General features: G+C 35.2%; 1 protein-coding gene across 8 annotated transcripts in view; it reads left to right on the forward strand.

The window, feature by feature from the left end:
• HEATR5A (HEAT repeat containing 5A) overlaps positions 1-25259 on the forward strand; it is a 94326-nt gene that overhangs the window by 19353 nt on the left and 49714 nt on the right. For all 8 annotated transcript variants that reach the window (XM_032848903.1, XM_032848905.1, XM_032848906.1 and 5 more), the window contains exons 10-17: positions 802-913; positions 5053-5205; positions 6148-6247; positions 12197-12306; positions 15635-15798; positions 15889-16064; positions 22467-22572; positions 23434-23624. In XM_032848903.1, coding sequence (XP_032704794.1) covers positions 802-913; positions 5053-5205; positions 6148-6247; positions 12197-12306; positions 15635-15798; positions 15889-16064; positions 22467-22572; positions 23434-23624 — 1112 coding nt within the window. The remainder of the gene's footprint in view (positions 1-801; positions 914-5052; positions 5206-6147; positions 6248-12196; positions 12307-15634; positions 15799-15888; positions 16065-22466; positions 22573-23433; positions 23625-25259) is intronic.

Consider the following 25259-nt stretch of genomic DNA (forward strand, 5'->3'; position numbering starts at 1 on the left):
TAAGCATGCATTATCCGTAACATATGAAATAATCTGGTTTTTCCTCTTTTGTTTTGGCTATTTCATACACTTTTAAAATATAATACTTTCATGAGTCCCACTCTACTGTGAAACTCACTTCAATGTGAAACTATTTTAAGGACTTTTAATCTCTGTAGTATACTGCCTCTAGAAAGATTATCAGATATTCGAGTATCAAAATGGAATGCAAATTTTTAAAAAAGAGAGATTCCTGGGTTGTCTGGGTGGCTCAGTTGGTTAGGTGTCTGCCTTTGGCTCGGGCTGTAAACCTGGAGTCCTGTGATTGAGTTCTAAATTGGACTCCTTGCTCAGTGGAGAGCCTGCTTCTCCCTCTGCCCACCACTCCTACTGCTTGTGTTCTCTCTCTCTCTGACAAATAAATAAAATCTTAAATAAAAATTTAAAGAGGAGATTCCTATAAGAAAACTTTCTCTGGTAATTACAGATTTAAGATAATTGTTTATAATTGAAAGTAAATTCAAATTCTGTGCACCTTGACTTGAACAGTTAGTTATACAATGTCATCATATGTGCTCTACAGAGAATTACAGGGTTGCTGTATACAACCCTGTATGCCAGTATTTAACCTTGAAACTTAACTTTTTTTATAGTTTTCTCTGATATTGTCCTATGATATAGTCTACATGAATGACAGTCCTTTATCACTTATATTTGTTATATGTAAGAGTTCATTTTTCAAGAGATTATTAATTGCTGTCTTTTATCCAGTAACCTATAAATTGATATGCTTCTTTATCTTATTCTTCCATATATAAATAGGTTATTATGACATTAGCAGAGGATTTGCTGTGTTCAGCTGTACAAAACAGTCGTCTTTCAGCTCAGCGCACACAATCTGGATGGCTGTTGATTGCTGCTCTGATGACATTAGGTAACAACAGTCTTGTGGAAGGTTTACATGACTATGAAGTACTTTGTGTTTTATGAATGTAAAATATTGTAATGCATGATTTGTGGAGACTTAATTTTTAGATTTGTTCCAGAATTTAACTATCCACACAAACATTTTTCTGTTAGCAGTCACCTTAGGAAGCCATATACTTACTCCATCCCTCAAGATGTTTTCAGATCTCCTTTTTTGAAAGTCTCTTCAAAACCAATTTATGGGGCGCCTGGGTGGTTCAGTGGGTTAAAGCCTCTGCCTTTGCCTTGGGTCATGATCCTAGGGTCCTGGGCTCTCTGCTCAGTGGGGAGCCTGCTTCCCCCCCATCCCCTGCCTGCGTCTCTGCCTACTTGTGATCTCTGTCTGTCAAATAAATAAAATCTTTTTAAAAAAAAAACAATTTATGAGCCTTAGGTGGGGTAAGCCAATTTGATCACCTTTCACGTTTAACTCTGAATGACTTTGACTTTTCCAAAAATCATTGACGTCCATCCTCAGAAAAAAAAAAATCTCCACAATGTAACGCTGAGCAGGAGAACATACCATAGACTGTGAGACTATGACTCCCAATTCTATGATTATTTTAAGAACTGGTAATGCCAATAAGGTAGTTGAATGGGATAGGGCTCACTAAGTTATATTTATTAAAAATCAGTAATTATTTTATGGTCATGACTACTATATTTATATCCTATAACTTTGAAACTCATTTTTATTGCTTTATTAAGGTTATATTTGAAATCTATTTTATAATTGTATCATTTATTGCCAAGATATAAAACTGACTAGATTTAACCAGTAAATCATTTTGACACACACCTTGAAGTACTTTGGTTTAAAAGGAGCTTAAATTAAAATAAACAGTCATAAATGAAGAACCACCTTAAATACTGTTCTTGAGATGATTAAAGAGGTTTATGCGACTATATTAGGGTTCAGCCTGTGAGCCAAATTTGTCTTGCCACCTCTTTTATACAGCCTTTAAGCTAAGAAGAGTTTCTACTTTTTTAATGGTTTAAAATTTGGACCCTGGCATAGGTTATTGTTTCACAAAGTGATGGGAATAATATGGTCAAGCCTTTATTTGCTTTTGGCTGGGTGTGTCATGCCTGCCACATTGATGATCTTGGTTGATTAAAGGAGAAAATAAACTACTTAATAAATGCAGTATTTCAAAGAATAAAATTTTTCAGAACAAATTAATTCCAGCAGAAGAAGACTACAAGAAATCCCTTCTCTTTTAAAGAAAGAGATTAGGGGCACCTGGGTGGCTCAGTGGGTTTAGTGTCTGACTTTGGCTCAGGTCATGAGCTCAAGGTCCTGGGATTGAGTCCTGCATCAGGCTCCCCACTCAGAGGGGAGTCTGCTTCTCCTTCTCCCTCTGCCCCTTCCCCTGCCCATGCAGGCACTCTCCCTTTTTCTCTTTCAAATAAATAAAGTCTTTGGAAAAAAAAAAAAAAAAGATTAGTACGTATTTTATTGTATATTCATAATCAATGTACAAAAAAAGGATTAAAATTTTAAATTAAATGTTTTGGGGCACCTGGGTAACTCAGTCAGTTAAGTATCTGCCTTCAGCTCAGGTCATGATTCTTGGGTCCTGGGATTGAGCCCCACATTGGGCTCCCTGCTCAGTGGGGGACTTGTTTCTCTTGCTTCTACTTGTGTTTTCTCTGTCACTAACTCACTCACTCTCTCTCTCTCAAATAAGTGAATACAATCTTAAAAAATTTTTTAAAAATTTTTTTAAGATTGTATTCACTTATTTGACACAGAGAGAGATCACAAGTAGGTAAAGAGGCAGGCAGAGAGAAGGAAGCAGACACCCCACTGAGTAGGGAGCCTGAGGTGGGACTCTATCCCAGGACGCTGAGATCATCAGCGTAACAACTGAGCCACCCTGGTGCCTTAAAATGTTTTTACTTGCTCTGTCTTCGTGGGCTTTATTCTTTTGTTATGCGTTATTCCCTTTATTATCAAATTTTAAAATATGTTGCTCCTAACCTAGCAACTTTCAAAGGGCATCAGTGATGTTTTTGGTCTTAAGTGTCATTATGAACTCATAGATTTTTATATATTTATGTGTTTCAGTCCATTGCAGTCATTATGCCTTTTGATCCTCAAGTTGTCTCATCAGTAGAAGTCCCTTAGTGCTGGTTCATGTGTTCTTTTAACATGAACCTGGTGTTCTTTTATAACGTGTTTTGTTTGTTTGTTTGTTTTTTGGCATGATAAGATGTCTCAGCTTTTAGATTTCTGCCCTAGGCTTTCAACCAGTGTTTTTCCAGGGAGTCCTCATACTGTTTTATGGAAAATAATATGTAGATGACTGAGTGCTTCATTAATTTTTCCCTTGGAGTTTTAAAAGCTTTATTGCATTTTCACCATTTCCTTTACCATTTACAGTTTCCATCATTTAAAATATATTCACTAGGGGCGCCTGGGTGGCTCAGTGGGTTAAAGCCTCTGCCTTCGGTTCAGGTCATGATCCCAGGGTCCTGGGATCGAGCCCCACATCAGGCTCTCTGCTCTGCAGGGAGCCTGCTTCCTCCTCTCTCTCTCTCTCTCTCTCTCTCTCTCTGCCTGCCTCTCTGCCTACTTGTGATCTCTGTCAAACAAATAAAATCTTTTAAATAAATAAATAAAAATAAAATATATTCACTATGCTGAACTAACATAAACTCAGACCACATTCGAATCTATTCCTCAGATTTTTTAACCTTTTTTGCTACACTTCGCACTTTATCTGATACCATCGGAAACAACTTGGATTTACCTATATATCTCTACATGTCTTACAGATTTGTGGGTAGCTCATAAAGTATATGGTTTTTATTAGGTATGTTATTTCTGGTGTGAATAAACTTACTCTCGTTTGTGTTTTAACTCTAATTACTATACACACACTTTTATTTAAGTTAGTTCATACGTGTCTCTTGATTTTGACATCTTGATCCTTTGTGGGAAAGAGTTACTACACCGTTCACTATTGAATTAGTGAGGTATCTTAAGGGTTTAATGGCAGATATTTACGAAACTTAACTGTGGATATTTTCAGTGACTGCATTTTTTTAACAGACAAAATTTTCCTTTCAGAATTGCCTCTATCCCAACAGCCATTCAGTATATATGAATGTGTATGTGCATGCACACATACATTCACATATACAAACCTTATGGTCACTTATTCTTAATGGCCTTATTCTGATTTCCTTAATTTATTATAATTCTAGGGGTTTATTTATTTAATATTTTTAAGATTTATCTATCCATTTGAGAGAGAGAGAGAGAGAGAGCTCGAGCACACGCATAAACTGGGGAAGCTGCAGAGGGAAATAACTGTCAAGCAGATTCTGCTGAGCATGGAGCCCAACATGGGGCTTAATCCCATCACTTTGAGATCATGATGTGAGCCAAAACCAAGAGTTGGAATGCTAAACTGACTGAGCCACACAGATACCCCTAAGGGTCTTTTTAGTACTGCCTTAAAGGGAAGTAGTGAGCAAAAAACGTTGAATTACTCTTATTTTGAATTACGCTATAGGAGTTAGCATATGGCCTCTTCTTAAAAAGCAAGCCAGGGAAAGAAAAAAAAAGCAAGTCAGAGGAAAAATGGAGAAATTAATTCTATTTTAATCTGCTATAAATTGCATTCATAAAAAAAGATTTGTTTGCAATTGCCCTTTCATTTTGCCATTACCTTATCCTATAGTATGCAAATTGGGCAAATTTTGAATGATAATTGCATAATGTCAAACACTGATATATAAACTCATAAAAACTTCAGAAAGGGTCTAAAGAGGTAAATGCTATTATTATCTCCATTTATAGATGACAAAATTAAGGTACAAAGAGGTTAAGTAACTTCTTCAAGTTTACATAGCTAGTAAATAGGTAGACCAGGGTATTAACCTAGGTGGTCTTCTTCCAGAGCCCAGTGCAGTTAGTTCTATGCATGTTGCTTTACTACAGAAGAAAAACATACAGTTGGCACAACATAGAAATTAGAATAAGGAGTACTTATTTTACCCTAACCCTAACCCTAAACCTAACCCTAAGCCCTGCTTACTGAGTTTTTAAGAGTAACATTTGGGGTTTTTATAAGTGATAAGTTGAATAAATTACAGGTCCTGCAGTTGTCAGTCATCACCTTTCTCGACTTCTCCTATTGTGGAAGTGTGTCTTTCCAGTGTCTCCTAAAGATCTAGAAACAGAAAAGAGCCGAGGAGATTCATTTACATGGCAGGTAACCCTGGAAGGACGAGCTGGTGCACTCTGTGGTAGGTATAGTTTAGTCTTTGTTTCTCCCTTTCCTTTGCCTTTTTCCCACTCTTTAACTTTCCCCATATTTATATCTTTAATGGCAAAAATATCTACTTATGGTGATTTTTATAATTGGACATAATTAGTGATTATAACAGATACATGATAAACCAAATTTTTAGAATTCCTGATCCTGATTCTTAGATGTAATCTAGTTGAGAATTCTCAAGATTGTTTTGTCTTAAGCAGGCATCCAAGAAATATTAGACTTGGATTTAATTAACATTAATTAAGTATAGTTTCCATTTAGTTTTTTATATATGCAAGTTGTACCCTTATATAGTATATGAACCATTAAAAAATAGTATCTACCATGAATATTTGAACTAAGGAAGTGGTTTTTCTGGAAAGACATGGAAGCATTGATTTTGGTTTTATTTGTTTATTCATGGCATTTTTACTCTTAAATAAAACAATTTTGAAATTAGTCTTGAAACTCAGTCTAATTTTAAAATACTCATTTTATTCTACGTGTGAAATAACTCCTTATAAAAAATTATGTGTTTCAGGTAACATCTGTAAGAACCTAACAGTGCAGTGCTGGCTAAAATGTCATGGTTCTGCAGAATTAGTGTAGAACTGGCAAACTTGAGGTTCTAAGCTAATTTATTCTTCTACTTCTGAACTCAGGGGTTGAGTAAAACCCCAGAAAAGCAACATTTTGTTAACTTGGTTGTTGATCTCTTTTAGTGATTTAGTGATTCTAGAAAATGTTTTTTTACCTTGATTAGATGTAAAAAACATTAGCCTCCTTTTTATGCTAGAGTTTCATGACTTTTTGTTTGTTTTTAGCACATTTCTTTATTCCTCTAATAAAAATGCAAATGCTGTACCATTAATGAGTGCTTTTTTCATGGTTTATTACATTCTGCGAAGTAAAAGTCTGTTCTATTTTTCAGCTATCAAGAGTTTTGTTTTCCACTGTGGTGATCTCCTTACTGAGGAAGTAATTCAGCGTCTTCTTCCACCACTTCCTTGTGCTGTGGATTTGCTAATTCAGTAAGGATCTTCTGTTTAGATTTGATAAAAAAAAAAAAATTTTTAATAGCAATCAGGTATCCTCTGATCATGTAATATATGCTTATTAATACATTAATAAGGCCAAGTTTCTATGGTTGGTGAATGATTTTCCTATTGCAGTTGAAGGCAAACATTTAGTTACATGATTTTTTTTTTTAGGCTAGGAACTTGGGAAAAAATGCATATTAAAGGTGAAGGAAAGCTACTTGATGGTTATTGTATCTTCCAAACAGTCAGATTTAACCAAGAAATTAAATATTAAGCCTGTTAGCCTTTTCAGCTATGCGTCTTACTGGTTTGTTAGTGTTATTCTGTGTTCCTAAGAACCAGATGCTTGTTAACAATTTTAGTTTTTTGTTGTTTCTATATTTCATAAATTTGACTTATATGCTAAGAAAACATAGAGAAAATCTAATTCATGTCATGAGCATTTGTAATTTCTAAATTAATGTATAGTTTTTAAAAGGTAATTATATAAAATTGAGTATATTACAGAAAAATAAATCAAAGATATAGCTTATAGGGGTACCTGGGTTGCTCAGTGGGTTAAAGCCTCTGCCTGCAGCTCAGGTCATGGTCTCAGGATCCTGGGATGAGCCCTACGTCGGGCTCTGTGTTCAGCGGGGAGCCTACTTCCTCCTCTCTCTCTCTGCCTTCCTCTCTACTTTGATCTCTGTCTATGAAATAAATAAATAAATAAAAATCTTTAAAAAAAAAAAAAAAGATATAGCTTATATAGTATAATAAAATGAACACCTGTGCATCCAACACAACTAGAGCAGAGGTTAGCAAATGTTTGCTATAAAGGACCAGATTGTAAACATCATAAACTTTGCAGGCCATATGGTCTCTATTACATCTGCTCAGCTCTGTTGTAGCTCAAAAGCAGTCATAAATAATCTGGAAATGAGTGAATGTGGCTATGTTCCAGTAAAACTTGATTTACAAGAACAGACAATGGGCCAGATTTAGCTATCCTTAACTAGAACATTAATAATACTATTGAAGTTATCTGTGAGTTCCTGTCTAATACCATTCTTTCCACTTTATTCTAAAGTTGATCACTCTCCTGATTTTTGTCATTCCCTTGCATTTTTATTTTTTTTATTTTTTTTATTTATTTTTTTTTTTAAAGATTTTATTTATTTATTTGACAGAGACCACAAGTAGGAAGGGAGGCAGGCAGAGAGAGAGAGGAGGAAACAGCCTCCCCGCTGAGCAGAGAGCCCCATGCGGGGCCCGATCCCAGGACCCCGGGATCACGACCCGAGCCGAAGGCAGAGGCCTTAACCCACTGAGCCACCCAGGCGCCCCTCCCTTGCATTTTTAAAAGTGCATCCCATATATATGTTTCCCTAAAGAGTGCATTATATAGTTTCACTTGGTTTTGGTCAGGTATATGGTATATTGTTTCTGAGACTTACTTTTTTACTCATCATTGTTTGTAAACTTCATGTATGAGTAAGTTTGTTCATTTGTTTTGGTTGCTATATAGTATTTAATTGGGTGTGTATATAGCAACTTAACCTACTTCTGCCATTGAAATATCTAAATATATATTTTTATTATATATTATATAACCAAATATATATATTTTCCAAAATTTTTGTATGTTTCTGTCGATAGTATATATGAGTGCCCTTTGATCCACTTCTTCACTAACACTCAGACATCATTTCTGGCCCATCCAGTAGGTATAAATTGGTATCTCATTATGATTTTAATTTATATACTGATTCCTGATTATTTGTCATTTTATATATTTATTAGTTCTCATTATTTCCCCTTCTAGGAATTCCCTGTTCATGCATGTCTTTACTTATTTTTAGATAAAATAGTTTTGAATTAACAGACATTCTTAAATGCCAAATTTATCATAAATTTGATTAAAATGATAAAAAAAAAATATTTTTTCAGGCACACTTGGGTGACTCAGTTAAGCGTCTGCCTTCAACTCAGATCATGAACTCAAGGTCCCGGGATGGAGCCCTACATCGGGCTCCCTCCTCACTGTGGGGGCTCCTTCCCCCTCTGCTCCTCACACCCCCAGACTCATGCTCTCTCTCTTTCTCAAATAAATAAATAAAATCATTAAAAAAAAAAAAAACCTTTCTTCAGAGGTCTGAAAAATAGACTGGACCTGGTATTTTTGTTGTGGGAAATACTTAGAGTACATACTACATTTCCTTAATTGTTCTGACTATTCAAGGTCTGGTTTAGGGTTTTTTTTTTTTTTCTTGTTTATTAATTAGATTTTTTCCTAATGATTTTCACAATGTATCTTTATCTTCAAATTTTTTGACATAAAGTTCTTCATAGTATTCTCTTACCTTCTTAATCTCTGCCTCTTTCTGTCATGTCCCTTTCTCCCTTCCCATTGTTTTCACTATGCCTTCTGATTTGTTTTTCCTGATCCATCTCTTGAGTAGTGTATTTATTTTACTAATCTGTACAAAGAATGACTTAGTTTATATTGAGTTTTTTTGTCATTATTTATTATTCCTTTCTGCTCTCTTATATTTATCTTTTTCTAACCCCTTAGTTTTAATGCTAATCTCACTGTATTTCTCTTAATTCTCCTAATAGGGGCTATGGCTATAAATTTCCTATTAAGGTTCCAGTTACTGAATCCCTTTTTTTTTTTTTTTTTTTAAGATTTATTTATTTGACACAGAGAGAGATCACAAGTAGTCAGAGAGGCAGGCGGAGAGAGAGGGGGAAGCAGGCTGCCTGCTGAGCAGAAAGCCCGATATGGTCCTGGATCCCAGGACCCTGAGATTATGACCTGAGGCAAAGGCAGAGACTTTAACCCACTGAGCCACCCAGGCGCCCCTAGTTATTGAATCTTTAAAGTAATGATACTCATTGTTTTCATTTTTTTCAGTTTTAAGTATTTTAAATTTCATTATAATTTCTTTGAGTTATTTAGAAGTATGTTTATAAATTCTTACATGTATAGAATAGTTTTTAGTTTATAGTTTTGTTAGTGATTTTTAACTTAACTGCATAATTATATTTAATGAATATAATTTGTGTATTACCTCTACTTTTATTTTCATTTTTTTAAACTTATTTATTTAAGCAATCTCTACACCTAGCATGGGACTCAGACTCACAACCCCAAGACGAAGAGTTGCATGCTCTACCAGCTGAGCCAGCCAGGAACCCCTATTCCCTGTCCTTTTAAGTTTGTCAAGACTTGCTTATAACAAATGTATTTTGTTAAAATTTCTGTGTTCCGTCTGTCTTTACTAATTTTTTATCTACTTGAGCTATCAGTAATTGAGAGTGAAGTGTTCAACTCTTCCACTGTGATGGTGGGTTTATAATTTTTTTCTATAGTTCTGTTAATTTTTGCTTTTTCATATTTTGAGACTAGTTAATTGGGTACATAGAATTATATCCTCCTAATGAATTGAATCTTTTATCATTATACAGTATACAGATAATCTCTTTATCCTTAATAATACTTCTTGATTAAAGTCTAATTTATGGGTTATTAATATGTGTGGTATGTCTTTTTTTCTTGGCACTGTGTTTTTAGGTGTGTCTCATAAACTGCATATAGTTGTCTTTTTTAAATTGAATTTAACAGTCTCTGCTCTAACTGGCAATTTGTGGATTTCTTTATCCAACTTGTTATGTATTTTGTTGGTTCGTGCCTTTTAGCAGTTCTGAAAAAGTGGCTGTTATCTCTTCAAACATTGTCATTTTGCATTCTTTTTAACTTTTCTTTTGGGGTTCCAGATAAATTTTGAATCTTTTCATTTTGTCTTCCATGTCTCCTCATTTTTCTAATATTTTTTCCTCCTTTTATTTCTCTGCTGCATTCTGGGTAATTTCTTCAGCTCTCTCTTCCAGTTCACTAATTCTCTTTTCAGCTGGGTTTAATCTGATATGCCTTTGCCTCTTCCAGGACTTGGAATCTGCCAGGTCTTGGGAACCCCCTCAAGAGATTTTTATTTTATCTACCCTTACCTTGCTATGAACATAAACTCAATACATTCTTGTGTTGGTATTGGTATTTGTGTTCCCACCCTGATTTTAGCTCATATTTTTTCATACTTCTTATGACCCTGGAGGTGTAGCCTTGGAAAAGTCCCTTTCTGCAAGCCTAGCAATATAGGTTATATTTTATCTAGGATCCAAGTGGATTTATAGCTGAAGGCCTCCAAAGACTCTGCACCCTCCTGATAGAAGCAGAAACCACTGGCAGTGCTTTCATAAATTCTTACTGTGTTTTATTCGTCTTACTTTCTGTAAGAAAAAAAATACAATCACACCTATCCCTCTGAACTAAATTCTGTTGTATTTAAACCAGGTAAATGTGGAATTTTTAAAAATATAGTTCATAATTTCTTAACTTTTTGTTAATTTAATTGAAATTGCTTTTATATGCCATCTATAATTTTCTTACCTGGTTTTAAAGAAATTAAAAAAATGTAGTGGATTTATTCTTAGCTTCATAACTAAAAAATTCTACCTAGGTTTTATAAATGTTTTCTTTATGTTCTTAACTGTACTGAATGATATAAACTGGTACCAACTTTTTAAAACTACAGTGACAACTCAGAAATTAACTCATTTCTTCCAGAAACTAGAAATAGTAGGTATAAGTTTTCCAGAAAAATACAAATGAATAAACATTGCCAGAATTCTTAGAGTACCCGGAAACCTCATGCTGTAACAATTTAGTGGATTTATTCCAGTGGCACACTAAAAGTAATTCCATTGTATTTTGGTGTTGCTAAAAAGATGGAGACCATACTCCATTTGATAACATGGTACCTTGCAAAGAGCAGTAATCTATTAATAAATATTTTTTAGAAGAGTGAACATCAGTAAAATGATACCTCAATACCAGTAGGGGAAATGAATAGAAGATTAAAAAGTACATGGGGGCACCTGGGTGGCTCAGTGGGTTAAAGCCTCTGCCTTCGGCTCAGGTCATGACCCCAGGGTCCTGGAATCGAGCCCCACATCGGGCTCTCTGCTCAGCAGGGAGCCTGCTTCCTTCTCTCTCTCTTCCTGCTTCTCTGCCTACTTATGATCTCCATCTGTCAAATAAATAAAATCTTTAATTTAAAAAATTTAAAAAATAAAAAGTACATGAAAGTGAAGGAAATAAGAGATTTTGTGATTGAAACTTTTAGGGAAACATTGGCTTGGCTTGTGCTTTATTAAAAGAGAATCTGGGGTGCCTAGGTAGCTCAGTCAGTTAGGCATCTACCCTCAGCACTGGTCATGATCTCAGGATCCTGGGATTGAGTCCCACATGAGGCTCCACTGCTCAGTGGGGAGACTGCTTCTCCCTTTGCCCCTCCCCCTGCTCATGCTTCTCACTCTGCCTCTCCCCCTGCTCATGCTCTCTCTCTCTCTCTTTCTGTCAAATGAATAAACAAAATATTTTAAAAAACTAAAAAAGAATAAGAGAGAATTTGTTTTATGATCTTAGCATATTTTGATGCTTTTTTTCCTATTTGGTGATGGTATTCCAGATCAAGTTTCAAACAAAAACTTGGATTTTACCTGCATATTTATTTTTCTTGTTTGTTTCCTTCCATATATGATTCCTTTTCCAAATAATAGACTTATTATTTTTTTTTTACAAATGCCAAGTTGTAAATTGTGGAATTTAGTAAGTTTGTTTTTAGACAAAATACTGATGGCCTTAGCGATGTAAGTTGAATATACAGTTTTGTTGTATAAAGTGTGATAGAAAACATGGTAGAATAATTTCCATATGTGATACTTTATAATAACTCTCATAACTTATCATCACACATTATTTTTTTTAAAGGAAAAAAGGAAACATAAAAGCACTTATGTTTACTAATAATACATATAGCTGTTTTATATATCAACCTATTCAGTATTCTTATGTTATATAACTTACACATTTAAGATACACCTTTTTTTTATTTTAAGGCTTTCTTCAGTGCTAAGAACATATGGAAGCACTTTGAAAACACCATCAGTAGTTTATAAACAAAGGCTTTATGAATTACTGATTTTATTACCTCCTGAATCCTATGAAGGTATGTGCTTTAAACCAAAATGTTTTACTGTTTGTGGCTAGGAGAGTGCCTGGAAAGTAATAACCCAGATGAATAAATGGATGATATGATGTTTTTTAGTACCTTATTTCTAGAAGGTTTAGTGAGTTCAGTCTTAACTATTATATTCACCATTATACAGTAAATAAAGTAAATTTTTTTTTAAACCTACTTTTTAACATCTTGCTTTCTTTTCTCCTCTGGGGAAAAAAGTCCCTAGAGTTCCACCGTGTGGAAGAGAATGAGTCGCAAAGATTGGTCTTGATTCTACTCTAGGGTTTGGTACAGAATATATAATATAAGTCTGTTAGACATTTGACCTTTTCTGGTTTCCTTCTGCATTGATGATCTAATGCACACATTTTGTTCCACTGTTCCATTCTTCGCTGTGCCCAAACAGAAGTTTAATACTGAACTACCAAGGTATAATTGATTTTATAAAGTTTAGAGAGTAGGTTTTGCCTTTATTGTGTTCAGATATGACCTTAGGTTACTGGTATACCATGATTGGTAAAATAAACTTGTCCCTGTTTTAAAATTAGTCCTAAAAACTTTCTTGTAAATTTAAAGTTTTAAGAAAATATATTGCTACTGCTGAATTGCCTAAGATGCTTGTTTTAAGAGGTGAAAGTTGTAAATGGTCTCCATTAAGAACTTCATATTTTTTTAGTCTTAATAGTTTTCAGCCAAACATATTAAGTTGATTATTACTTCAAACTGCTCCTTGTAAAAATACATTCATTGGCTTGTATCTATTCTGCAGACAAATGCAGTGTAATAAATACAGTCGTTCAAAATATTAACCTGTAACTTCTGTTTTGGTCTTTATTATTATGTGAGTGATATTGTTCCCACTGCCTTTCTTCCTGGTTCACAGATATACCTAGCAAAATATTTATTACAAAGTAATAAATGTAGTATAAGAAGACACTAAATGTAGTATAAGAAGAACTAGAAAAAATGCATAATTGTATCAAAAGAATCATTTTTGTATGCTAGGCACTGTGGTAGAAATTGTATATATTATCTCATTTATCTTAGGATAATAGAGTGAGCTGGTTACATTTTTCTTATTTGACAGATAAAGGCATAGAGAAGTTAAAAAAACAACTCAAGAACATATATACAGTAAACAGTGGAATCAGGATTATAGATCTGCTTCATGCTGTGGTGCATACCTATTTACAGATAACCTACGAGAGACTTAACAAATAGTAAAGGTTTAGTGATAGGTCCTTCTCACTATGTACTATCTCTTAGTATAAAAGAGCTACCTGCCAGACAAAAAGGCCCTAGAGATAATTTCTGTGTTCTATACTTCCGATAGCTGTCAGGTTCTGGCAAAAACAATTCCCTTTAGACATTTATATCAATTATACCATATTTTGGAGTTTATTTTCAAACTATAGATAAAAAAAAATTGATTTCTTTTTCATGTCTTCATTAAACATAGAATACCAGAATTTCAACTTAAGATCTTCAGTGTATCTTCTAATAAATGATAATGTAAGTCTGCCCTTAAAAGACTTAAAGGAAAAAAAGGTCTCGTACTTTTTTCTCAGAATTGGAGTTTGGGAATGCAGTCAGAAGTCCTAAAGGAATAATGAATGTAAAGTGTATAGATTTTAAATTAGTTCCAGAGTGTTCACTGGAAGACAAAGTCAGGAATTACTATAAATTTCTTGAAAAATAGAATCTATATTTACCCTCTTTATCTTTTTCAAGTCTATCTATTTATCTAACATTACTTAAAGAAAATTAGTTCATAAAAAAGTGAAAATATGGAGGTATTAATAGTTTTATGTTTCAACCAAAAATAATAATTTGCCATTTTGCAGTTATCATTTTTCTATCTTTAAAACTATAGAAATAAAATAAAGGATTTTTTTCCTTAAAGACTTTTAATTTTTTTAATGGCATTCTGTTTTAATAGATTTATATGTAGGGGGCATAACAGAACTTTACCATTAAAATATGAACTGACATTTAAAATAATGCCTCATCATACATTAATAACCTATAGTAATTTCTAAGCCTTTTAACACTAAATGAAATAGTAGTCTTTAAAGTTATATATCTCACTAATTCAAAATATGGCTAAGTAAAGAAATTTAAAGTTCTGATGATATTGGTTGGTACAATAAATTGCCAAAAAGTAAGTTTATAAGACAATAAGAAATTGCTTTTGTTACATGGGACCTATTTTTAAGAATGTAAATGACTTTATTTTATGGTTGTCCAGCAGATGCAGATTTTTTTATGCTTAACTGACTAAGCCACCCAGGGAAGAACATGAATGAGACTTAAAATATATCTACTAGTTACAACACATAGACTTTACTTAGATCTTGATTGAAACAAAAGCAAACAAAAACAAGCATTTATGAGACAATTGAAAATTTGAACGCTGAATGGGTGTTTGATGTTTAGTGTTTTTTAAAACATGATATTAGAATCGTTTAAAATGTTTTTAGCTTTCAGTTATACACAAGGAAATACTTATAGATGAAATGGTATGATTTCTAGGGTTTACTTCAAAATAATATGGGAGGTGGTGAGATAGTGGATGGAGGTATGGTGAAACAGAATTGATTCAGCAGGTCAAGCTGCATGACAGTCGTATGCTGAAGTGGCACGGAGTTATGTCTTCTTGTGTATATGTTTGAAATTTTCTGTAATAGAAAACATGTCTGGGGCATCTGGCTGGCTCAGTTGTTAAGCATCTGCCTTCGGCTCAGGTCATGATCCGAGCATCCTGGGATCAAACCCCGCATCAGGCTCCCTGCTCAGTGGGAAGCCTGCCTCTCCCTCTCCCACACCCCCTGCTTGTGTTCCCTCTCTCGCTATCTCTTTCTCTGTCAAATAAATAAATAAAATCTTTTTAAAAATAAACAAATAAAAATAAAAAACATGTCAAATGTTTGTAAATTTTTTTAGGCTCTGGTTTTTTTAAAGAAATATAATTTATCTGCTTTTTCATTTGTCTTTTTTTAAAAAAAAAAATTCTGTTTTTGTCCTTCGTGTCATTTTATTTAAAATGATGGTAGTATTTTTTCATTATCATAAAGTATATACACACACATATTTTGAGATGTCTTTACAGTATCTATTCTTAGTCTTGTGACCAGTAACATCAGTTGAGCAATTTGTTGGTAGCATATTTTTTAAGGATGAAATATCTTTGGCTGTAATAGATTAAAGTTAGCTGATGTTTAGAGTAAAATTCTGCCTGGGTTTTTTTTAACCCTGTACTCTAACCAGTTAACTGCTTTTAATAAATTGCTAATTGCTGTTTTCTGTAACTCAACAGGAAACCTTTGTGCTCTCCTCAAAGAGCTGGCTGCTGACTTGACTGCCTCTGATATACAGGTGGCAGCATCTGCATTTTTACTTCCACCCCTCTGTCATCAGGATGATCTTGTGATATTAAGTCCTTTGCTACAAGAGACTGACCATAGGTTTATTGAAGAGCAGGTATAGTCATTTTTCAATGAACTCTTGGGTTGACTCATTCTGTGAACAGTCATTTTAATACCTTTATATATTTGTTTTGTTTTGTTTTAGCTCCTGCTTGGTAATGGTATTGCTTGTGGCAGCTTGGAGTATGACCCCTATTCTATTTATGAGAAAGATGTAGAGGGAGATTCAGTGCCTAAGCCCTTACCTCCAGTACTGTCAGTTATTAGCTCTGCAGTCAAGCTCTTTGGAGTTGTATGTGCTCATGTGGGAGAAGCTCAAAGGTAAATCATCTTTAGTAGTTCACATATCCTGAAATACAATATTTAAGGATTGGTTATTCGTTCATTAAATGCATAATAAAGAACTGATGCATAAGAAAAATGTCATAAGTTCTCATTAGTGTGGTGCCTGGATGGGGCAGTCAGTTAAGCGTCCGACTCGGTTTCTCAGTTTGTGATCTCGGTCATGAGACTGGGCCCTGCACCAGGCTCTGGGCTCAGCACAGCATCTGCTTGAGAGTCTCTTCCTGTCCCCACCCTGTACTGGTTCTGTCTTTCAGAAAGTTCTTATTAGTATAAAAGAGTTCTTACAGATGACAGGTGTAGGTGTGATAAAGGCTCTTGTTTATTCATCTGGCAAATATTTAATAAGTAATTAAGTCAGTGATTAAATTCAGTGATTAAACTGAAAACTGCTAGGCTTTGTTGCGGATGCCACACTTTACCCACAATTACCTTATCATCTAGCTGAAAATACAAATAGAAAAAATGGAGTGGTGAAAAAAAAGAACAACAAAAACTCAGTGATAGTAGAATTTTGATTTATGAGCTATTGTTAAAAAGAAGAATGCTGCTTTTCTGCTTAGTTTAGGTCTCTTAAGCTTTTTTACTTCAAGGCTTTGTGGACTCATTATAGGTTTTTAGTTTGGTGGATTTCAAAAATTAGATAAGTTCATTAATCTTAAGTTTGATAGATTTCAGTCCACTCAAAGTAGACTTCAGTTTTAAAATATCAAAGGCTAGTAATGGTTTCTTATTGAAAATTAGTTTCATAATTGATAACTGTGGTAATACCTTTCTTGGAGATCAAAAAACTACTTAATGTTTTTATGTAAAACAATTGTTTTTATGTGAGATACTGAATGCAATGTGAATTTCTCCTATAGGCTCTGCTGTTTAACAATTTATAAATTAGTAACTATCCTCATTTATTCATATTCTCTCCTTCCCTTTCTCCTCTTTCTCTCTCTCATTCACTTCCTCTTTCTCTCTCCCTCCCTCCCCACTCCCTCTTACCCTTCCTTCCTTCTTATCTGCCTCTGGCATGCTAAACCAAAAATAACATGTAACTAGATACATAGCTTTTATATCATTTTATCTAGTTATGTTTTCCAGAGAATATCAATTAGGTAGGGAATTTACCTTGGTCTGTTTTGATGAAGACTTGCCAAAATATTTGAATCTTGTCAGCAACACATTTTGCGGGGCGGGGGATGGGGGCAGTTATTTGCTTTCTTTTTTAAAGTAAGCTCTAGGCCCAACATGAACCCAAAATCCCAAGATCAGGAGTTAGTGTACTACACCAGCTACCAGTCAGGCACCCCAGGAACACATTTTTTAAGCATGTCTTTGGATAGTTTACTTTCATTGGATAGAAAAGTGATTAAAGCTTATGTTGTTTTTTGATGTTGATTTTTAATAGCCTCATGTCATTTTATTTTAAACGATGATAATATTTGCTCAGTATTGTAAGATATACACACACACACTGAGATGTCTTTTCAGAACTTAAATTTTAAAAGATGATGTTTTTCCTAAATTTATTTATAACCCATAGTTCCCTGTGTGTACTGTAACTATAAAGTTGTGCTTATAACATATTTAAGACAATATATAACCAAATTATAAATGAATGCTATAGCACTAAAAGATGAGAGGAAAATCATAGTAGTCTGGAATATTCAAAGAAGCATCGATAAAGGGATGACAAGACTGGGTGGCTCAGTTGGTTAAGTGTCTGCCTTCTGCTCAGGTCATGATCCCAGGGTTTTGGAATCGAGTTCCGCATCAGGCTCCCTGCTCAGAAGGGAGCCTCCTTCTCCCTCTTCCTGCTGCTCCCCCTGCTTGTGCTCTCTCTCTGGTGAATAAAATAAGATATAAAATAAAATATAAAACTAATATAATTGATAGAGGGGCGCCTGGATGGCTGAGTTGGTTGAGTGTCCCAGTCTTGGTTCCATCTGGGGACGTGATCTCATGGATGGTGAGATCCAGCCTGAGCTCAGCAGGGAGTCTGTCTACTTGAGATTCTCCCTCTCCTTCTGCCCCTTCCCCTGCTCATGCATGGGCACTCGTGCTATCTCTCTCTCTCTCCCCCTTTCTTAATCTCAAATAAATAAATCTTGGGGCACCTGGGTGGTTCAGTCAGTTACGTGTCTGCTCTCAGCTCAGGTCATGATCCCGGAGTCTTGGGATCAAGCCCTGCCTTAGGCTCCCTGCTCAGTAGGGAGTCTGTGTCTCCCTCACCCTCTGTCTGCCGCTTCCCCTGCTTGTGTTCTCTCTCTCTGTCAAATAAATAAATAAAATCTTAAAAAAAAATAAATACATATTTAAGGAAAAAAAGAATTGATAGGGTGGGAGTGAATCAGTTTGTAACCATTTTATACAGCATACAATTTAAAATAATTAATTTGGATTAATATAGCAGTAACTACAGTGATGAGACAGGGATGGCCTTGTGAGGAAAAGATTTAAATTAAGCATATTCTTAAATGGTTCCACTAGCTCTTTTTGATAGGTCTAAGACAAAAAGTGAAAAAAGAATATACGTCTTAAAAGCTTTCCTTTTTAAAAATTGATTTTATTGCTCTTTTAGAGAAGTTTTTTTTTTCTTTAGGAAAATTATTTTTTATTCTGTCTAAAATTTAATTAGCTTTAAAGTATGCTAAGTTTTTTTTAACATCACCTGGACTAAAATAGTTTATAGAATGAATATATATTTTAGGGAGGAAAGGTTTCATTTATTTTAATAAAAATGTTGAGACCTGGGGTGCCTGGGTGGCTCAGTTGGTTAAGCAACTGCCGTCGGCTCAGGTCATGATCCTGGAGTCATGGGATCAAGTCCCACATCCGGCTCCCTGTTTGGCAGGGAGTCTGCCTCTGCCTCTGAACTCTCCCCTCTCATGCTCACTCTCTCTCTCAAATAAATAAATAAAATACATTTTTTAAAAAGATGTTGAGACCTGGTAAAAGCAAAACATACTATGTTTAGATTTTAACTGAATAAAAATAGTAGTCAGTACTTTGGGGATTTTTAAAGGAAATGGTCTGGCAGGATCCCAGATACAGAAAGTGGGTCATAAGCAGCTATCAGTAGTCTCCATTGGATGTCTTTAGAGGACCAGAGAAGAGCAACTATATAAATAGGAAAGTTAAGTTTTTAATTTCCTGTTATCCCAAATATGATACTTGTTTAAGATGCCAAATGCTTTTTCTTTTGGGTCTTTGCATTTCTAGAGGAAAAAAATGTTTTTAACCAAAGTCTCTACAATAGCAACTGAATATTTCAAAGCATTTTATTGTCATTGTGCTTAGCTTTGTGTTTAAATAGCTTAAAAGAAACTCTTAAAACATGAGATTGCCCTAAGATTAGAAATGGGTTTTTCATATTTTATTTATACACTAAAAATTAAATTATTGGAGGGCGCCTGGGTGGCTCAGTTGGTTAAAGCCTCTGCCCGCGGCTCAGGTCATGATCTCAGGGTCCTGGGATCGAGCCCCGCATCGGGCTCTCTGCTCAAGCAGGGAGCCTGCTTCCTCCTCTCTCTCTCTCTGCCTGCCTCTCTGCCTACTTGTGATCTCTGTCTGTCAAATAAATAAAAATCTTAAAAAAAAAATTTAAATTATCGGGGTGCCTGGGTGGCTCAGTGGGTTAAAGCCTCTGCCTTTGGCTCAGGTCATGATCCCAGGGTCCTGGGATCGAGCCCCTCATCGGGCTCTCTGCTCATCAGGGAGCCTGCTTCCCGCCCCTCTCTCTGCCTGTTTCTCTACTTGTGATCTCTTTCAAATAAATAAATAAATAAATGAAATCTTTTTTAAAAAATTAAATTATCTTTTTAATGAATTAAGTTATTATTTTTTTTAAGATTTTATTTATTTATTTAACAGACGGAGATCACAAGTAGGCAGAGCGAGAGGAAGAAGCAGGCTCCCTGCTCGGCAGAGAGCCCGATGCGTGGCTCAATACCAGGACCATGGAATCATGACCTGAGCCGAAGGCAGAGGCTTCACCTACTGAGTCACTCAGGCGCCCCAAAAATTAAATTATCTTTAAATCATTTGCTTTTCTCTATTTTTTCTTTTTTTTTTATTTTCTATTTTTTTCTATTTTATCCATTTTTTTCTATAGTTTTGACTATAAGATTCTAAAAATAAGAAAACGTCGTAGGGGTGCCTGGGTGGCTCAGTGGGTTAAAGCCCCTGCCTTCTCAGGTCATGATCCCAGGGTCCTGGGATGGAGCCCCACATCGGGCTCTCTGCTCAGTGGGGAGCCTGCTTCCCCCTCTTTCTCTGCTTACTTGTGATCTCTGTCTGTCACATAAATAAAAATCTTTAAAATAAAATAAGAAAAATAAGAAAACATATTGATAATTTTAAAGTACTAAAATGTTTAAGGTATTAGAATGTCGAGATAGTTTTATGCAGAAAAGAACTATGATTGATCCTGTGCATGTGTTGTTTGTGCTTACTTTGAAGCATTTTATACATAAATGCAAAGAATGAATTACTTAATTCACCTGAAGATTGTTCTACCCTTGACAATACACTGCAGACACTTTGACAACTTTTTAAAATGTAGATTCTGATTTAATAGTATGGTATGCATATATGTTGGGTATTGAAATTTTCAGAAACTCCTTAGGTAATGCTGACATGCAGCCAAAGTTGGAAAACACTGCTAAATGCTGTAAAATGGCGGATGGAGCCAGAGGAAAAGCATAGTGCTGTAAGGACATGTAAAACAATTCACAGAAGTGACATAAATAACTAGTGAACACATTCAATCCCAGACCAAAAATAATGTTTAAATCCATCATAGTTAGAATCGTGAAAATTAGCCCTTTTACGAAGATGGCGCTGAAAGCTAAGAAGGAAGCCCCTGCCCCTCTCAAAGCCGAAGCCAAAGCAAAGGCTTTGAAGGCCAAGAAAGTGGTGCTGAAAGGCGTCCACAGTCACAAAAAAAAAAAAAATCCGCACATCACCTACGTTCAGACGTCCCAAGACTCTGCGTCTCCGAAGGCAGCCCAAATACCCTCGGAAGAGCACCCCCAGGAGAAACAAGCTTGATCACTATGCCATCATCAAGTTCCCCCTGACTACTGAGTCAGCCATGAAGAAAATAGAAGACAACAACACACTTGTGTTCATTGTGGATGTCAAGGCCAGCGAGCACCAGATCAAACAGTCTGTGAAGAAGCTCTATGACATTGATGTAGCCAAGGTCAACACCTTAATCAGGCCTGATGGAGAGAAGAAGGCATACGATTGCCTGGCCCCTGACTATGATGCTTTGGATGTTGCCAACAAAATTGGGATCATCTAAACTGAGTCCAGCTGGCTAAATCTAAATACAGTTTTTTCATGATTAAAAAAAAAAAAGAATTGTGAAAATAGAAAATTGGTCTCCATCAGTAGAATGATTGAACAAATTGTAATACATGTGCACAGTAAAATTTGGCTTCATGAAAGTTACCAAAGAGTAAGAATGATTTGAAAGGTGCTTAGGAGGTAATGTTAAATGAGAAAAACAAGATTTAAAATTGTGTTAATACGTAGTGTGATCCTAAGTACATTTTAAAGTATAGCTGGGAGTTCAAAGAGCTGTGCTGATTCTCACTGACTATAGACGACATAAGTTGGCGCTACTTTTAAGATGAAGCAGTATATTTGAACCCAGTTAAGTCCTCTTATTAAGAACAAAAAAGCTGATGCAAGTAACTTTTAAGATCACCTTTTTTTTTTTTTTTTAAAGATTTTATTTATTTATTTGACAGAGATCACAAGTAGGCAGAGAGGCAGGCAGGGGTGGGGGGCGGGGTGGAAAGCAGGCTCCCCGCCGAGCAGAGAGCCTGATGCGGGGCTCCATCCCAGGACCCTGAGATCATGACCTGAGGTGAAGGCAGAGGCTTAACCCACTGAGGTACCCAGGCGCCCCTTAAGATATCCTTTGATTAGAGGTACCTAGCTGGCTACATCAGTAGGACCTATGACTCTTGACCTCAGGGGTGTGAGTTTGAACCTCACATTGGGCATAGAGTTTACTTAAGAAAGAAAAGAAAAAATAAGATACCATTTGTTTAGAAAAGAGTTACTGAGATAGAATTTGTCCATGTAAATATTTATGAACATGTTATACTTTTGCGATTTTTCCCCCCACATAATAATGCTGCTCACCCACTCTCAAAATGACACAAAATTAAAATATTTTTGCATTTTTTATACTTTCTTTTCCTAAAATGTTAGAGTATATTCAGCAATAGTTTATTTCATTTTAGCAGTTACCACAAAATAATGCAACAAAACAGATTAGTAGTATATACTCAGTAATACCCTTTGGCTTACTTTATCTTTATTAACAAACTCACTGTTTTACTATTTGCTTTTAAATCTTGTTTCTGATTTTAGGCTTTTTATACTGGAACAGCTTTTGGACAGTATAAAGCACACAAAAGGAGCTCGTCAACAAATAGTTCAGTTACATGTTGTTTCTTCACTCTCTAGTTTCTTGAAGGTAATTCTTTTTTTTTTTTTTTTTTAATTTGGGTGTTTGATTAACTTTTTTTTCTAATATATGGCCAGTTAAGTAGTTTGGAGGAAGGTCTGAATTGCTGCTTTTTTTTCTTCCCTTTTTTTTAATCTCCTAATGAAAATATTTTGGGATTTGCAATTCCCCTTTTACTTTTTCTCTATGTAAAACTTGTTAGTCAGAAAATAACCTAAAATCTTGACTTAGGACCATGTTTTAACCTACTTAGCCTAATATCCTATACCAGAGATTGGTAGACTCTGGCCTATGGGCAAAGTCTGGCTTATTGTTGCATTTATGGCTTATTGTTTCTAACTAAAATATAATACACTTCATGTTATTTTATGGAAATTCCTATTAATGTTCTACTGAACACATATATACTGTAGTGACAATTAATTACCAGACTGTTTGCTTGAAGGTTTAAACTTCTAAAGAACTTTCTGTGAAAAATCAAATTATTTTTGGGTGTTCAGTATTTATTCGTGTGTGTGTGTGTGTGTGTGTTGAAGTAGTAATCCAAGTATGAGCACATTTGCTTAACCAGAATATTCATTCCAAACTGGATTAGAAAATTTACTACAGGAACAACTGGTTGGTTTAGTCTGTTAAGCATCTGAATCTAGGTTACGGCTCAGGTCATGATCTCAGGGTCATGACATTGAGCCCTGAGTCAGGCTCCACATTCAGCAGGGAGCTTCCTTGAGGTTCTCTCTCCCTCCACCTTTGCTCCTCACCCCACTTGCATTCACTCTCATACTCTCTTTTTCTCTAAAATAAATACATTCTTTTTTAAAAGGAAATTAACTACAGTTGTAAGTTTGGATTATTCTTTACATGTTTCAGTATTTAGCTGGCTCCAAGGGAAATTTGGGTCCAGAAGAAATGAGAAGACCTGCCCTAGCGTTGGTGATGGGAGCCCTAGAAAGTCCCAACCCCCTCTTGAGATGTGCAGCTGCAGAGGCATGGGCTAGATTAGCCCAAGTGGTTGATGATGGAGCTTTTACTGCTGCATTAGCTCAAGTTAGCTTTGACAAGTAAGTCAATTTCTTATTTAATACTCATAGACTGTGTGTCAAAACTGGTTATATGGCTTGTTGATTTTTTTGGAACTGGTGAAACTTCATTCTGGAGTTAACAGAAAAAAATTTATAAACACATACTTTCAAATGAAGGGTCTGCTCACTTGGAACATAGAACTATTACTACTTTGGCTTTAATTTTTATATAATAAGAGAAAGATTACTAACATATGAGTGATACATTGGCTATCAGTGGAATGGACTCTGGAAGTAAGACATTTATGGAGTTTTATCATGTAAAATATAGATAATAGGTAGTAATAACAATCTATCAGAAAGAGTAAAAGCTGTAGGCTATTAGGATCAGGAACCATAAACTATGTTTTCATTTTTGACAACTCTGAGATCATGAACAGAGAGTGAACCTCTCAGCTAGTTTTCCTCTGTGTCTTTTTTTTTTTTTAACATATTTTTCATTTTAATTCAATTAATTAGCATATAATGTATTATTGGTTTCAGAGATACAGGTCTGTGGCTCGTCCATCTTATATAATACCCAGCGCTCATTACATCACATGCCCTCCTTAATGGCCATCGCCCTGTTACCCCATACCTCCACTTCCCTCCCCTCCAGCAACTCTTGTTTCCTATGATTAATGAGTCTTTTATGGTTTGTCTCCCTCTCTGGTTTCGTCTTGTTTTATTTTTCCTCTCTTCCCCTATGATCCTCAGTTTTGTTTCTAAATCCCACATATCAGTGAGATCATACGATAATTGTCTTTCCCTGATTGATTTAATTTCGCTTAGCATAATATCCTCTAATTCCATCCACATCAGTCTAATGGCAAGATTTCTGTATATATGTATACCACATCTTCTTTATCCACTCATCTGTTCATGGACATCTGGGCTCTTTCCATAGTTTGGCTATTGTGACCATTGCTGCTATAAACAATGGGGTGCAGATGCCCCTTCAGATCACTACATTTGTATCTTCGGGGTAAATATCCTCTATTTCAGATAGGAGGTTAATACTACCCTGCCTGCTGAACAGTGTTAAGGTAAATGAGATAATAAATATGAAAGTAATATGAAAGAATAAAACAATCACAAATAAAAGTTCATGGTTATTTTAGTAGTGTATGTATATAAAGTTGTATTTGTAGTAGTAGTAGTAATGCAAGTAAAACTTTGACCTTCCAGTTTACTGAATATGTGTGATTGATTTGGTTAAGAACATGAAGTCTGGGGGTGCCTGGCTGGCTCAATTGGTAGAGCATGCGACTCTTGATCTCGGGGTTGTGAGTTCAAGCCCCACATGGGTGCGGAGATTATAAATAAACTTTAAAAAAAGAGAGAGAGCTTGAAGTCTGGAGTCAGATTACTAAACTTGTTTCAAATCCCTTTCTTCCACTTAATAGTTGGTTACTTTGTAAGAGTTATTTTGGCTACCATATTGTTCTCCTCATCTGTAAAAAGGAACTGATAATAGTAGGAATCTCAAGGTTGCGAGGATTAAAGGACTAAATGTACAACACTTAAATTAACACAGAATGCATAAGAAAACGTCTAAAGTTCTTGAGTTGAAACTCTAGTTGTGTGGAATTAAAGTATCTCAGCAGTGTGAGTTTTTAAAATGCAATTTAATTA

The sequence above is a fragment of the Lontra canadensis genome, unplaced genomic scaffold (assembly GCF_010015895.1).
Source record: "Lontra canadensis isolate GAN:19392208 unplaced genomic scaffold, GSC_riverotter_1.0 scaffold214, whole genome shotgun sequence".
NCBI classification, from domain to species: domain Eukaryota; kingdom Metazoa; phylum Chordata; class Mammalia; order Carnivora; family Mustelidae; genus Lontra; species Lontra canadensis.